The sequence below is a fragment of the Papaver somniferum genome, unplaced genomic scaffold (assembly GCF_003573695.1).
Source record: "Papaver somniferum cultivar HN1 unplaced genomic scaffold, ASM357369v1 unplaced-scaffold_148, whole genome shotgun sequence".
Classification (NCBI taxonomy): Eukaryota; Viridiplantae; Streptophyta; class Magnoliopsida; order Ranunculales; family Papaveraceae; genus Papaver; species Papaver somniferum.
This window is the reverse complement of record NW_020624154.1, coordinates 523,106-540,106: the sequence shown is the minus strand read 5'-3', so window position 1 is coordinate 540,106 and position 17,001 is coordinate 523,106. Positions and strand designations below refer to the sequence as shown.

Sequence of the window (17,001 nt, the reverse complement as noted above, 5' to 3'; positions counted from 1 at the left end):
CGTAAACCGTTGCAAACTGTCTGCTTTATTAGTTTTCTCTTGTTTTTCACCCTTTTGAGCTATGAACACCTATTTTGTGCACGTGAATAATATGAGGAGCTAAACCCCTTAAGTGAGGCAACCGAGGAAGCTATTTTTCCAACAATCATGTGGTAACGATTATTTAATTAATTTCTGCAATTCTTTTATGATTAATTGCATTGAATAAAAATTGAAATAATGATTTTTATCGACTTGTTGTGTTTTTACTTGATGGTGCATGCTTAGCTTAGGGCTCTTGATGTTCCATGCTTGAGATTAACAACTAGTGTTTTGAAAATCTACCATTGGCAATATTTTAGAATCACAATTTCTTTTGGAGCTATATTGTTTAGAATTGCATGATAATTATTAATATCGAATCACATGAAAAATTGGAAAATAGTGGAATCCCGTGTCTCAGTACTTTTAAAATCTTGATACAACCTTCTTTGAGTTTTCTATTTTAAAATATAATTCTAAAATCAAATCTCTACAAGTCTTTAACGAACCACTTTTCTTACCACTGTAAAAACAACATCAATACCAGTTAGAGAACCTCTCAACATCGATCCATCCGGTAAAACATACCCTTGTTTTATCGTGACTTGGTTTTTGCAGAATTTCACGCTTCAAAAGAAAAGGAAAGAGAGCTTAAATCACCATATTTTCTTTTCAAAATATTGAACTAAGTCAGAAGTACTTCAATTAAAAAGAGTAGGGTAGATTTTCTTGTTTAATTTAAAAAAAAAAAAGATAAGTACCAGATTATAATCAACCAATAAGTATCTACAAAATCTGAGACTCAGCCCCACCCTACTCATTATTTCTTATTGTGATTACTTACACAAGACAGCGAGATTGCCCAATACATGCCATGTAGTACAGATTACAGAAGCTAATGTGTACTGTTATCTTTAACCTTCATTTTGTTGCTTCACAGTTACAGTGGATGCAGATGAACTACCTCGCTCAATGCACTGAAGGAGATAACCATGTAGCCAATCCAGTGTTTGTGGGAATGTGGTTGCAGATATGTTGACAACAGTCAAACCCTGAGAATCAAACGAGCAAAGATAATCTTGAACGGTCTTCAGATTGTTTATTAGCTTTTTCTTGTCCTGGGCAAGAAATTTTTCGCCAAACGTCCGCGTGGATATCCACTCCTCCAAGAGTGCTTTATGATCAAACTCCGCCATATTCAAAACTATAGGTATGATTACTGGCTCAGCAGGAGATTTCTCGTTTTTAGCAGGAGGATTTGTCTTTGTCTTAAGAACTTCACCCACATGACCTGCACATACTTTAGAACTTAGAAACACCACTGCCTGCACCAACAAATAACAGAAGCAAAATGAAGAAAAGAATACACATAATGTACAGTAGAGTAAAACCTTGGTCCTCAGGAGCACTTGTTGCTAGGTCGATGGCTTCCAGATTCTCTGCAATTGTGGTCACCTCATCAGTGGGCAACTCTACTTCTGGTCTCTCCGCAGGACAGCAGTTGGTACCGGCGTTTCCATTTTTGCAAGCAGCACTTTCTGAAGTAGGTTCCTTTTGTACTGCATTATTATCTTCTGCTCCCGGAGGACCAAGATTTGGCTCTTCATCTTTTACAGACGTGCTGTTTCGCTCTCTGTTCTCCTCATCCATTAAATATATACTAGGATCTAAATGTATTCCCTGTCAGAGTGCACGAAATCAGTCCACTGGTATTCACAAGGTATGCATGCTGTTGATCAGATGTATCATACGTGATAAGCTAGATAAACACGAAGTGATCAAACACGATTCAATCTTTCATTACACATTGGCAAAAGCGACAAAGGTGATGTATACCAATTGGAAACAAACTGAAGTATATTCCAGGTTATAGTGAATGATGCATCTACTGACAAACAAATTCACAAAATATTACGGCATGATCATCGTATTACTAAACATGTTTTTTGCATCAAAAGAGCGTATAACATGAACAGGACATCAACATTTGTTAAGAAGACCAAAAAATTTACTAGAATGCAGTCATTTTGGGGCGCGGTAGTGTTGCACTACTTTGCCTCTTCCCTTACGTGGAAGGTCAGATTATAGACTCATCTAATATTTTGGAACCCTTTTTGTGGCAATACACACATACTTTAAAAAATCAATATAGTGAAGGGTTTGCTATGTTGCTGTTGTGAAACCTGCATTACCCAATCGTAGATGATCCTGCATATGTGCATGTGCATGTATATAATATTTATCACTTTACCAAGAGTTAACATTTGAGTATTAGACACCCGTCAAGGATATCAAATGCTTGAGCGGGAAAAAAAAACAGTTTATATAAGAATGTTCAAAAAGAATTCTCTACCCCTGTGAAGGTTCAACTTTTCTAGTGCTAGCATAATTAGTTTCTGTAGAAGTATTAGCAGGGAAAAAATACCACATGTTAAATTGGAAATGATAGCGTGTGATGCTTAGAAATAGTATCAATGATAATCATATACAAAATGCAAAGCCCATAGACAGCACCTCAATTATAATAGGTTTTCCATCCTTCATAGCCTTCTTCAAGTCACCAGCCAAACCTAACAAAACGCAAACCAACTCATGAACCCACCCGAGTAAAGAACATAGACAGAAGCTAAATACTAACAAAATCTGCAACTCACTGATTTCCTTTTTTGAAACAATTGAATATGAAAAGGAAATAAATACTTATTTCCTCTTTTTTCTTCTTTTAAATGTCGAAATTAAGGTCCTCTTTTTTCTTCTTTTAATGTCGAAATTAAGGTCCTCAAAACTACAATTGAAGATCTTACCCCATTGGACCAATATCTTACGAATAATAAGCAAAATCATCACCTAAAACTCAGAGATACCTTTGCGGACAATTCTGCATTCTCTACAAAATTCAGTAATGAGCTCTTCAGAGGAGTTGTAGTCTCGTGCCCATACTGGAGTAGATACCAATGGCGCACTGCGTTAAAAATACATGTTAGCAACCTTCGTGGTTCAGCAAAATTAACCAACTGGAATGTTAACATCAACCTTGATTAAGATGCAATCTGTGATCAGTTGACACATGAAACTGTTCCATTATACTACAACTGGTTTAATTATATACATGCTAGTATGCAGGTGATCCTGGTGACGAAGGAAAATGTCCACAACATATACATCCACAAAAAATTTACTAATGATAAAAACAGACGGCCCGCGAACTTAAGAACTCAGCAAATGATGCAGACACTTGCAGCAGTGAGTAAGATTGAGCACTCCAAACACCATTGTATTAAAAGTCCGCTAATCTATTATGCAAACAAAGAATCCAACCACTATTTGGTTATGAAAGCAGAATTGTTACAGCAGACTAAGGGGTACAGGACCACCATGTATAGCACAACCAAACCATACAACAGCTGAACTGAATACCATCACAACAGCACGCCAATCAGCATTATAAGCAGTAAAATTCATCATGTTCCTTGCTTCAACAGATTTTGCAAGAAGAAACAGCTACATAGTCTCACTACTATCAGGTTTATGTCTTGGAGTTCTACTTTTATATCTTCATGCTGAAACGATAGATAGAACACATTTTTCCCTATATTGCAAAAGAAGCTGGAAGAGATTCCTAGTCAACTAGCCATGTGTCTTTCTAACCTGTCACATGCCCATTTAATCCCCTAAAATTTTCATGAGACATGACCGGCAATACTATGTGGTTTAGTGAATCAACTTCACCCACAAGTACTCAGCCTTGCACACTTGCATCGAAGTATGCATTTGCCTTCGGAAGTCTTCATCTTCTTTCTCTCTAACTCTTTATGCCCCCATAAGCATAAGAGGTTTGCCATGCATCAAACGAATTGATCAACTCGCAATATCAACAACATCATAAACACAAAGACATGACACAATTAACCCATTTTATTGCATCAAAAGAAGATTACAAAACTCGTCCATCACCTGGACCAAAACAGGCCATTCACCCTCTTGGTGAATGCCTAACACTCTACAATCAGTGGTTCTTCTCTCAATTGAACAACACCAACATTATTGATTCCTAGACTATTTATACTACTAGGATCAGGCCAAAACTTCAGTGCAACCGCCAACACAAGCCTTGGACAGCCAAGTGTCCAAGTAGTTTCCATAACCGTCTAAAGTGTGCATAACCAACTAGCCTCTTCTAACTTGTGCCACTTCATGCCACACCTGTCCCAAACGGTTGTGGACACTCTAATATGGTTATAAACTCACCTTATAACCGTTCACCTTTGCCATGCTTGCAAAGCCAATAACCAATACTTATGCCATAATGCGCCACTTTTACACCAGTTTTGTGCACCACTGCATATGGCCTTGATCTGAACTTGCTAAGATGCCTTAGTTAATCCAAATTCATGTCAACATGATTTCCAACTAATGCCAATACGTGTCGTATGCTCATATGCGTTATTCTTGCTTTACTTAGCCAATTGCTTGATAATAGTAATGCCACTCTTGCATTACTAGCTTGTTTGCATTATTCAAGCTTTGGCCAGCCTTGAACTAATGCATAGACCAACTCCTAGCCTATTCTACCTTCTTGCATCATCCTTGAGTTTGGGCCGACTCAATTCCGTGGATATGCCTTAATATCAACATCGCATGTTGCATGTTGCATCTTGCCACTTTGGCTTTGCTTGCCTTTTCATCAATGAAGCTTCATTGTATCGGCCGATAAGCTTCATTACTTAACCAAATGTCAAAGTGTAGCGCTATCTTTGCGCTTCACTAACCCTGCAGGGTTATGCTATTCTTAGCACTTGACAGTGTATACAGTACCATATGCTATCACTTAGCTTACTGCCTTGTCATTGATCCTACTAACTTGTATTGTTGTTGTCACGTTGGCCTACGCTGCAACTCCCACTACAATCGCATATGAACACCCAAATGCAACTTGGAAATTCATCTTGCCAATTCCTTGAATTAGGCTTGAATTTCGCTTGAATCATTTGTGCCTAAGTATGCGCAAATAATGATTTTTCCCAAATGATCACAATGATTATTGCCATAGCCTTATGCCTTCATTTTCCGATTTTAGTTGCACCACGCAACACAACAGAACTTATACAAAACTACTTATACAAAAATTGGCCTCATTCTTCAATTATATGCGCCTACGCCAAATCATGCCATGCCTTAAGGTATGCACTCTATGACTTCATACCACTCGTGGTATACGCCAAAATCTATAGCCTCTGTTGTACTTTGCAAACTTCAGGACTTTCACTAGATTTGGCCTCCAAATTATATTGCAAACTTCACCTTCTTGGACTCACATCATTTGTATGCCAAAGAACCAGCACTTTGATGTTCTTTGCTTGCACTATCTCAACACCTTGACTGAAATGCATGACTTGGGTATAGTCATGACTTAGGATACTCGGGACATCCCACCGTCACTTTGTACAAGGCATCCTCTTCGCGCGCCTTTGAAACCAGCAATTTAAGCATCACTTGCTTTTTCAAACTGCTACGCTTTAATGCGGCGGAAAAACAACATCATGTTCTTCCTAACTTACTCTTAACTCATACACTTGATGGACTTACATCTTCATTCTTACTGCGTTACTCCATGCTATTACTGCCAAATGTTGTCGCACTTCCACACAACTCTCAACATCAAACTCAACTATGCCACTAACTCTATTTGCTCCTTTCACTTCCAGCGCCTTCTATTGCATATTTTGGCTTAATATGCTATGTAGCATCTTCCACGCGAACTAGCTCTACTTTGAACGAAAGAGACAAGAACTCTCGTTTCAGATACCCTCATTCACTACTACCTTACATAGAGAGACTTCATTCCAACACCAAGGTCCACTCGACCCAAACTGAAAGTATATTCAAACTTGAGCAAATACTCGCGCCAACTGATTGCAACTTGTAAGACCTAACAAGCCTTGGAATACTGACTTCATCTTCGCTTTTAAGCAACAAACAAGGAAGCGAGACAGCATTACTGTCCCAATATAGCAATTCACTTTGCCACATGCACTCTTCTACTTATCAACGTTCTTATGCAACTCCCATAACGAAGCATAATATAATTGACACTTAGTTGAATACTCCTTCAAACTGATGCTATCGCGGTGTTGCTTTAGCTTTCATGAAGATTTCCCAAAAATGACCTCATGCCATTCTTATGCATCACCACTACTTTGTCCTTCCTTCTCCACGCATCATTAATTCGGCCTAACTTGCATCTCTAAACGCATTATGCATCTTGGCCATGCCCAAATCCTATTTGGCGCATGCTACTGTTGCATACTTGCTATGCCAATTAGCACCCAAATCTTGACACAATATTGTGCACCTTTGCACAACTGGAACAGACTTAACTTGGTGATTTTGAGCATCATCATAGAGCTCAGCAAAGTTATGTTACACAATGGACAAATCCCTTGGACAATCTCAACAAGGCCATAATCCTTGCAAATGAGGCACCATTGCCTATGTTCCATGAAGCAAGAATGCTGCATTCTTCTTCAAACTTGGAACTCATTTTTACTGCCCACGCACAACTGGTTAATCTTGTCTTTCCCCTTCTCCAAAATCAGCTTTCTAGCAATACTGATTTGTAGTTGACAAGAACATCCGCTTGTGGTTATCATCAAATGCGGGTCTTTGGACACCCTGGACACCCTTGTCCAAGCATATTGATCCCACTCATAAACTAGGTGCAAACACACTCCTTGTGTGCATCTAGCACCAACGAAGAACTCTTTGCAAACGTAAGACCGTGGTGTACCGGTTTTTCCCTAACTTGCGCTTCTTTCTTCAGCCTTTCCATAAGTTTTTATGCTAGATAAGAATTGGCCATCCAACTCTTCTTTTATGGCATCACATTGCCACAAAAATGTTGGTTCGCAACCAGACTTGCATTACCACCAAGGTACATGCATTCACGAGAGATTATTTTAATCTTCCATCCAACTGGCTACAACAAGACACCTTCAACTCTATCGCATAGATTGATTCTCAATCTTCTTTGCCACTGCAAAGGCCAACATCATCTTTGCATATAGGAATTTTCGCAAAATTCCCATTACAGCATGTAATGTACTCGCTACGGATAACACTACGAATATATGCACTCCTAATGCATAATATTCGCATACTTGTGAGAAACATGGACTTAAACACCTGACTTGCACCATAGAAGTCACCATACTCCTTAGTTTTGTCATGCAATCACTTGAAAACCCGGTTTCCAATGATTTCGCTTGTTCGTCTAACACTTTGGGCAGGAATTTTGACACCTTTGTCATAAACCTTCTTGGCATGTTGCTACTTCAAGCTTCAAAGTCCATTCCAATTAATCTTTCCACACATGACCAACTTCTTCTAGTCTCCATAGAAGTGAAACCCAAACAATTCTTCACTGATTTCGACAAACAAATGACACCAACTTGAGTAAAAGAGAGAAAAATTAAGAACAATGTTCCCAAACACCGCTCTGATATCTGCTGCCACATGCCCATTTAATCCCCTAAAATTTTCATGGGACATTACCGGCAATACTATGTGATTCAGTAAATCTTCACCCACAAGTACTCAGCCTCGCACACTTGCATCAAAGTATGCATTTGCCTTCACTCTAAAGGTTTTGCACAACAGAAGTCTTCATCTTCTTTCTAACTTTTTATGCCCCCATAAGCATAAGAGGTTTGCCATGCATCAAACGAATTGATCAACTCACAATATCAGCAACATCATGAACACAAAGACATGACACAATTAACCCATTTCATTGCATCAAAGGAAGATTACAAAACTCGTCCATCACATGGTTCTCTCAATTGAACAACACCAACATTATTGATTCCTAGACTATTTATACTACTAGGATTAGGCCAAAACTTCAGTGCAACCGCCTTCACAAGCCTTGGACAGCCAAGTGTCCAAGTAGTTTCCATAACCGCCTAAAGTGTGCATAACCAACTAGCCTCTTCTAACTTGTGCCAGTTCATGCCACACCTGTCCAAAACGATTGTGGACACTCTAATATGGTTATAAACTCACTTTATAACCGTTCACCTTTGCCTCACACCTTTGCCATGCTTGCAAAGCCAATAACCAATATTTGTGCCATATTTACGCCAGTATTGTGCACCACCGCATATGGCCAATAACCAATATTTGTGCCATATTTACGCCAGCTTTGTGCACCACCGCATATGGCCTTGATCTGAACTTGCTAAGATGCCTTGGTTAATCCAAATTCATGTCAACATGATTTCCAACTGATGTCAATACGTGCCATATGCTCATATGCGTTATTCTTGCTTTACTTAGCCAATTGCTCGACAATAGTAATGCCACTCTTGCATTACTAGCTTATTTGCATTATTCAAGCTTTGGCCAGCCTTGAACTAATGCGTAGACCAACTCTTGGCCTATTCTATCTTCTTGCATCATCCTTGAGTTTGGGCCAACTCAATTCCATGGATATGCCTTAATGCTAACATTACATGTTGCATGTTGCATCTGGCCACTTTGGCTTTGCCTTGCCTTTCCCTCAATGAAGCTTCATTGTGTCGGCCAATAAGCTTCATTACTTAGCCAAATGTCTTTACAGTGTAGCGCTACCTTTGCGCTTCACTAGCCCTACAGGGTTATGTCATTTTTAGCACTTGACAATCTATGCAGTATTCGTGCAATCATTGTCGGACACTGACTTGGCCTGCAACACTGTAACGCGTGATCATTGTGCGCCACTTGCCTGGCCGGTCATACCTAGCTACTTAAGCTTAATCATTGTGCGCCACTTAACCTTACGCACTTGATTGAACCTTAATCTCAATTAAATCCGCCTTATTACTAATCTTAGGGATTAAATTAAGCTAATGATGGTTGTTGCATAAACCATAAAAAATCAACAAGAACTTCTGCAGAGGTGTTCGGTGATACCGTGATAGGCTTAACTACGCTCTAGCTAAAGACCTAGACTGAACAAAATTACTTATTGAAAAGGGAAATTGAACTAATATAATTATTCACAAATTACTTGTCTCAAAGTCACTTGCTAGTAATCTTTAATGTCCCCTTAACTTGTACTAATTAGCTACTGGTTTGTGAACATTTCTCCGAGTGTAATTTTTAGTTATATTTCCTACTTAGAACACAATTGCACAAATTTAACAGCATCTGTATTTGAAACCTTATATCTCTGAATCTACAACATCTTAAGCAAAACTAGAGAAGCACTAGAGCTTTACTTCTCTGCGTGAAGGGTAATTCGACACACATTTTTATCAATGCGTAAGCATAATGAATACGAGGTGTGATAAATAAAGGTATGATGCAAGTCATACTTTGCATATCTTTCCATGTACAGCTAGACAATTGCAAGGAAACATCCTTGCACATAATTTTGTTGTATATGCATAATTGACAAGCTTGATTTTGAACACCTTTCTTTTATGATAAGTATAATAAGTAATTAAAAACGGGGATCAAAAGGTTCGGACACATACTCTGTTGATGTTCGAAGCAATTCATACACCATATCTGTCTGCCGCATAAGAAAAGAAAACGCTTGTTAAAAAACCAAATAAAAGTCATACAAAATAAATAGAGTTTAATGCTCAAGAACGTTTATATAAGCATATTTACCTGTAAAACATTTGGTAAGTTTAGCCGTTGTGCAAGTTGAGTGGCAATTATAGACTTACCCGTGCAGGCAGTTCCACAAATAAGAATGACCAAGGGTACTCGTTGGTGGTGAAATCTGAATGAAGAATGAAATCAAAGCATCAGGCAAGTAGCTTTGGCACACTTTACACATTTGAAATAAGAATTGATCAACTAAAGCGCGTGAGAAAAATAAGAATTCAAGAGAAATCTTCAGAAAATCCCATCAATATAAGTAAGTAGATAGTGATACCAACCCACTTAACTGTATAATAATGCAAATCTAAGATACTAAGGCATTCCCAATACCACTGTCATGCAGACTTAAACAATGTAAGTGCAGAAATTGCCAAATATATAAGCACATCAGCGTCGAACTACACAAACTTAAAGGTTCAGAGTTCAGACTAACGAGTGTTTAGTTTGAGACTTGCTGCTCCCCATAAAGAACTTCTAGACTGGTGTAATGTGACATAGTAGGCTTGATTTTTACTCAAAGGTAAAGACTCCATTAGTGCAACAAATTTTGAGCTAAGAAGCTACATGGTACATCCTGAACCGCCATGTTTAGCATTAGAATCTTCACGCAGTATCTCAGTATGAGATAGTCTTGACAGAAAGCAGATTGAAATTGATATGGATTGGTGACAACGTTGAGATATGCCATAAAGTAAGTAACTGTACGGTCAACACCTCAACAGTGTTTTACTAATTTTTCATATGTTCTCGCTCTTATAACAGATGAGGTAACTAACAATTTGACTTCGAGATAAATCTTTTTTCAGTTCAGTAGTTGACTTATAGTTGACCTCATCTCACTTGTTAACCTCATCTATTTTAGTTCCATCTGCAATATACCTACTTTATGTTCCACCTCCAGTAAAACTAGATTACAAAGCAGTCATTAATTTTTCTTTTGTAAAATTAACTGTCTAGCAAATTGTATACTCTTTCCTACTTCAGAACGCATGTTCCAAAAATAGGTTCCTTGCTTTAGTTTCTTTCAAGGGAGTTAAATGTCTGCAGAAGAGTCATTCCAAGAACCTATAAAGCAGCGAAGCTATAGCTAATAGGGTGCAACAAAATCAAACAAATAGATACAAGAAGAAGCTTGGAAAAGTATATATAATAATCAAAAGAAAAAGATTTAGACGAAGCATATTGGAAAAGAGACGAGTGGAAAGGGTGGAAACGTACCTATCCATAATTGGGAAAACGGAGCAGTGCTTTCTACAGCTACTACAAAAGGTTCATATTTGACATATGCAGGAGAATAAATTATAAAAGGAGATTAGAACACACTAACCTGGTCATCATATTGTAACGATTTATGTATTCTTCCCCATAACCCCGACGCTCCATGAGCTGCAAGAAAATTCTCATAAGCTTATTTCCAATATTGTCTATAAACTGAATAATTTTCAAAATAAACAAATAAAAGATTGAGAACTGAATTTTGTCAGGCTTACAGATTTCAGCTCACCAAAACCCTAACAACCTGAAGCTCTCTTGATGAAGTATTTTGCTCCTAAAGATTATAAGGAGAATGAGCGTGGATGAAATTATTGTCTTTACGTAATTAAGTGTACTCCAATTTCATTTCACTATATTTTGGGTTAAATAATCGTTTGTTTTAGTCCATCAACAAAATAAACAAAATGTTTTCATAGTAGTACGGTAATACAACTTTTAGCAATTGCGTAGAAGCGTGTTAGTGCATGTTATAAGTTAGTTTAACTATACTTTTGAATTTTGGTATGAATGCTAGACACACTATATTAGAAGCCTGTTACTGTCCTGCGCTGAAATCATGAACAAGAACAGAAGGGCTATTTCTCCTTTGGCCCCGAGAGCCATTACCAAACCTAGGGATATATGAGTACCCTAACCGCTAGTGTGTCACAGGTTTTTCCTCTAGCAAATATTCCATTCGATGCCACACTTGTCAAGTTGAGATATGAAGCTTTTTCCACGCTCTCGAGATGACCTAGTAGACTTTGAAAATGAGTTAGTGAACTCCCTGTCGTCTTCAGCTAAGTCCCTTCCAGACTTCACATGTAGGACATATTTGTTTCGGACCTTCCATTTTACCAAAAGAAAGTTCAAGTCTTTAGAAGAGCCTGTCACTTCATCCCTAAAGTGCCTTACTCTAGCAAGTAAGTAAACTCCCAAGTTTGACGTTAGTCAACAACCAACAGAAAAAAGACAGCTTTTTTCTTCGCAACACTGACAGATGTCTGTCTAGGGTGAATCATTCAATCTCTATTCTTTCTAGAGACATTCGAAGACCAGATAACATTTGGAATTGGAACACACTTTAATAAACTAATGCCCAAACTCGTTGTTTTACCATGGATAGACGAAAACAGAGCTAAATGCCTTTACAAACATAAAAGTATACTACTGTGGTGATTTCTTTAAAGTACCTTAAATAAATTAGCTTCCAAATCAGACTGCGAACTGCCATAACAATAAAAAGGATTGTGGTTAGAGGTGATGAATGAGGTGTACGAAAATGTCAAATACTGTAAAAGGAAAAAACAACGCACACATCCAAAAGGCTGTTGTCAATAAGCAACTTCTTTAACTCCAGAGCGATTTTAATGGCCACGTGATTAGGTATCTGACAAATAGAGAAGTTAAGTGGCAGTTAGTATTCAACAACATACTATTTTAACATACTTGACCCATACCATCTCTCTAAATACACTGTCAATAAAAAATCCCTCCCATAAAACAAGATCAAATCTTCCAGACGAGCAAATGAATTGTGAACTAATGAGATCGGTATCGAAAGAAAAGTGACTGCTCAAGCAAGATCGTGATAACTTTATCTACCTTAGTGACTGTTAACATTCTGCTGAGAAGAAATCTGGATAGAACATAGTAGTGATCAGCATTATCCCCCAACCACACTTTTACCTGAAGAATCGGTCAGGTGATCATAGGCATTCTTTTAGTTCTTAAACATATATAGAAGAAGAATGATTAGGAACCCAAATGTTAAGAATAAAATTTAAGGGAAGGTATAGAAACTAAACTACCTTCACAAAATCATACTTTGAAGAAGCATTTCTTGCGGCTGATCTGCCCGTAGGGAGTGCAGGAACATTTTTCCTTTCTGATGAACTCTCATCTCCGCTTGGAGGATTTGGAGCAGCAATTACTACTCCTTTTCCCTTCTTCATCTTCTCTAACTCTCTTAACTGTTTCCGCTGGACTCCAGCAGGAAGGATCACCAACAAAATGGATGTCTATCAATGGTTCTTGTAGTTAACAACTCGTTGAACTCAAATAAGGCCTGAAAAATAAGTTTCGTCATCAATATAATAAAATATGAGCCCAGATTCCCAATGAATCATGTTATCAAGTGTATTAAATAGCTAACGAAGTTAGATATAACATGGATTTACTATTTTCACGTACCAACTAAGCCAGGTAAGATCCTCCTAATATAACGGTCACAGTCGTTTTTAACACTAAGACTATTGAACGGTTCAAATAAGACTATATTGTAAAAGATCCTTAAATTATAACCAACCAGCTGTATCACGTTTTGCAATTCCAAATTGAAGCAATTTAAGTCCTAAAAACAGACCAAAAGCTGTATCCCACAAAAAAATAAATTAGCTTCCTCTTCAATGCACTGTAGTGTACATGCATATTCGGTCTTGTATTAACAGTGTCCACGTGTAGCGCTCACTAGCCTATACTTGTCAATTGTGATCATGAATATATTCGTCAAGCTCATCAATTAGTCTGATAAAATGAACATTTCATGCTTTTTTAAGGCTACCGAGTAACCCACTCAACTTCTTCGGCTCAGTCCATAATTACCTGGCCATTTCAATACAAACTTTAAACAAAAACAATCACAATTTTATGTCTTCACGAGTGAAATCAAACAACGGAACTATAAAACAATTCTACAGAACTCTCAGTTTTTACAAGGGCATTCCAATATAAGCATGCTCTCAGAAAAAAATAGTCAATCCTTAACTGACATTTAAACAGATCCAGCATATAAGAAATGAGGTCAATACCAAAAAAACTGAATAACTTAACAAATCAAGCTAATATCGTATCTGAGCAATGTACAAAAACCCCTAAAAACAGAATTGCAAAAATCCCACTTACCAGATTAGAGAAATTAGACATGCGATTCAAAGACAAGCCGCAATAATCCTTGAAGAAAAAGAAGAAGAAGAACGTGATGAAAAAGACATACACATCGTTCTTTACACAACTGTAACCCCAAAATAACCTCTCACGAGGAAAACCTAAAGAACTAGAATCGAAGATAGTACTTTTAACCCTTAAAATTAAATGAGATAAAAAGTAGCAGACAAAATCCAAAAAAGAATCTAGCAAAAAGAAAAGAAAAAAAAAGAAGAAGAGGTGAACCTGTGAAGAAGTTCTTTTTCTCCATCGAACTTTTCTTTAAATTCTTTTAATTATTTTAATGCCAGGGAACATCTGCTTTTGTCCTTTTTTTCTAACACATGGCCGTTTCGGGAATCGGTATTACCAATACGACAGCATTAGGGACACACAGACAAGAACTAAAATGGATCGAGGGGAACCATATGGGGTTAGCCCAGTTGGCCAGGAGCCTGTCTCTTAAAGAGAAGGTCAGGAGTTCGAGTCTCCGCTCAAATTTTGGAGTACTCGTGTAATTATACTAACTTTATTATGGGGTTCATGGAGCAAAATTTGCTCAGTGGGAGTAAGCCGGTGGCTACATTGCCAGGAGACAGGACGGGCCTATGCCTAGTTTCAAAAAAAAAAATGGATCGAGGGCTGAAATTTCCATCCCACTATTAATTGACTTAATTTATCAAACAAATTAGTTTTAAAGTAGATTAATTAATAGTGGGACAGAAATAGTATAATTTTTAAAATCTTTATATTTTAAATCGCACAAGTTGTTTGGAGAGTGGTCGGAGGATGTCTGATTGAAATATATGTATTTTGGGTTTAAAAACTATGGGTCCATAAATCCCTTATAAGTCTCCTAGCAGGGAAAGGGGTTGGTGAGCTGATATTCGAAATGAAAGATTTGGTGGAATTGTATATCCTCGAGAAAATGTGAATTCAAGAAATTTGGATAAACAAACGTCCCAACGAAATTCTATCATATCCCTTAGACCTACCCAAGGCGACCATTCATTTTTTCGGGATAATTAAGGTGTTTTCTTAATAGGAAACAAAAATAATATTAAAATTTTAAGACAACTCTACACAGTGTTTTTCCTTTCTTAAGGCCAGTTTGCATGGAGTTGGCAAACTTTTTGTTTTCCTAATTTTCACTCATCGTGGAATGGGTTAATTGCAAATTCCATACGCAAATAGGCAAAATCTCTACTGAGTAGGAAAACTCTTTGTTTCATCAAATCTTTATCGCCAGCGGCTTAGACTGTGTATCATATGGTTTTATCTAAGTCGCTCAATGATTTTATCATCTGACATTCGGAATTCAACCTTTTATAAATGTCAAATTTCAAACTCATTTCAACTCATACCTTCTTTACACCTCTCATAATTTCATTCTATTAACGGCTTTATCACTAGATATCATTAACATTAACAAAATAATGGCTAACTTCACTTAAAAATAAAACATTGCTCTTTTTCGAGCTTGGATATCAGTTGCAATTGATGGACGTCTGAAAAGGAGAGGATATCAAGTACGCCACCAATTTTTTCGTTCGTGAACCTGTATGAACAATTGCTTGTACAATCAATAAGTATAGATCAACATGAAAGATCCTCTTTTCTGATTTTAAAACAAATTCCTTGGATGATCTCAAAAACCAATATCCAAGAACAACGTAGTATATACCCGAATTGTACAAGCAGAATCGATAATAACAAGATTTGCTATATGTATTTCAAGACACGTGTGAATTCATGAGAACAAGTTTAGTTAACTACAAAAATGTTTAGGTTGACTAACGTATTACTTGTGATATTTCTATTATAGGATAACAATCTAATGTGGAAAATAAATAATACAATATACCAAAAAACTTGTTAACGAGGAACATACAATCTTGTAGAAAACCCTCGGGATCTAGTCCAATTTGAATACCGCACTGTATTAGCCGCTACAAATACTAACGTACTATCATAATTCGGATCGAAATGTAGTTGAGACCGAATCGACATTCCGAATAATTCAGCTTTAGTCGTGCTCCTTACATCTTTTAAATCTCGCAAGACCCTAAGTGTTGACGTCCTTTACAGGCCTAGTAGTTGCTTCACCCGCAATGAAAACTTTTAACTAGGTTGCATGTAACAAGTAGCCTATTGATTTCCTTTCTATGTTTCAGATTTTATCATGGTTAATCAACTGGTACATAATTTTCATGAATTCAGAAGCGAGAGCAGATGTTTTGGCGCGATTGCAAGACGACATCATGATTTTTTTTTCATATGAAGATACTATGTCATTTCCACGTTCCAACTTCGCGGAAGTAATTTCTTTTAACAAATACCTTTCCAAATCCTAAAAATTTTATTTTTCATTAGCATGGTGAAAAGGATTATCTTTTACAAAATATTTATGTTTCAAAATTTTGGCTCAAAAAACATTTGAGGTCAACACCTTTAATACAATTCGGCAAGGCGATCCTTGATAAAGTTTTCGGTCTTTTTGACATTTCTTATAATATTTTGAGGTGCAAGCCTTTAACATTTTGGTTTTCATTCTGCCAAAAATTCTTTTGAAACATCCACTCCATCTGAAAGCTTTGGGGAATAAGAAAGACAACTACGTTATAAGAGGCTAAAAATCTATGGGCAGATTAATATGTCAAAATTTCACTGAACTTATCTGACAGGCGTTCAAAAGACTCCATTTGCTTATTATATTTAATTTAATAAGTTGCACCCCGAGATACTTATCGTAGAGCCTCAACTCGTTAATTTTCTTAATATTGATGACATTAGCCATCTCATTTGTTAGTTATATTATTTGTCATATGAATGAAAGCCAGACTATATTTATCAAAATTAATGGATTCCTCTGAAAATTTACTTAATAATGGATAATGTTTTTTTTTCTTCTTTTTTGAAAGAAAGATTCTTTATTTATTAAACCAGAACTTCTCTTGGGTAGCGAGTCCCCATCGAGTCATTCAACAAGATTACATTGAGGAATTCCGGGTTTGTGTGATCCCATACATTCGTTGAAAAACTACTGTCCGTAATCCCGTTTTGTAATTGTTTTTTTGCTGCGAAATCCGTCAATCCATCTGCCGCCTGGTTAGCCTCTCTGTATATATGTGTAGTGACATATCTCGCTAA

General features: G+C 37.1%; 1 protein-coding gene across 3 annotated transcripts; it reads right to left on the bottom strand.

The window, feature by feature from the left end:
- Nucleotides 1-721: 721 nt before the first annotated feature.
- Nucleotides 722-14,192, bottom strand: LOC113335461. 3 transcript variants are annotated; one of them, XM_026581504.1, is made up of 13 exons: nt 14,098-14,192; nt 13,831-13,878; nt 12,738-12,994; nt 12,532-12,615; nt 12,243-12,316; nt 12,120-12,153; nt 11,000-11,058; nt 9,676-9,790; nt 9,537-9,574; nt 2,886-2,983; nt 2,536-2,591; nt 1,413-1,701; nt 722-1,312 (listed from the first exon to the last, which is right to left on the bottom strand). In XM_026581504.1, the coding sequence occupies exons 3-13, from the start codon at nt 12,879-12,881 to the stop codon at nt 936-938; spliced, it is 1,368 nt and encodes a 455-aa protein (XP_026437289.1). In that variant the 5' UTR covers nt 12,882-12,994; nt 13,831-13,878; nt 14,098-14,192; the 3' UTR covers nt 722-935. The 3 variants fall into 3 exon arrangements, with proteins under 3 accessions (XP_026437289.1, XP_026437290.1, XP_026437288.1); XM_026581505.1 differs by lacking the exon at nt 13,831-13,878 and having other exon boundaries at nt 14,098-14,190; XM_026581503.1 differs by lacking the exon at nt 14,098-14,192 and having other exon boundaries at nt 13,831-14,090.
- Between the last annotated feature and the right edge of the window lie 2,809 nt (nt 14,193-17,001).

Coding starts and splice junctions, on each gene's coding strand:
- LOC113335461 (XM_026581504.1), bottom strand. CDS start 12,881: ATGAAGAAGGGAAAAGGAGTAGTAATTGCTGCTCCAAATCCTCCAAGC. Junction 9,791..10,999: donor CGTTACAATATGATGACCAG/GTTAGTGTGTTC, acceptor TTCTTCATTCAG/ATTTCACCACCAACGAGTAC. Junction 1,702..2,535: donor GAAAACCTATTATAATTGAG/GTGCTGTCTATG, acceptor GCACTCTGACAG/GGAATACATTTAGATCCTAG.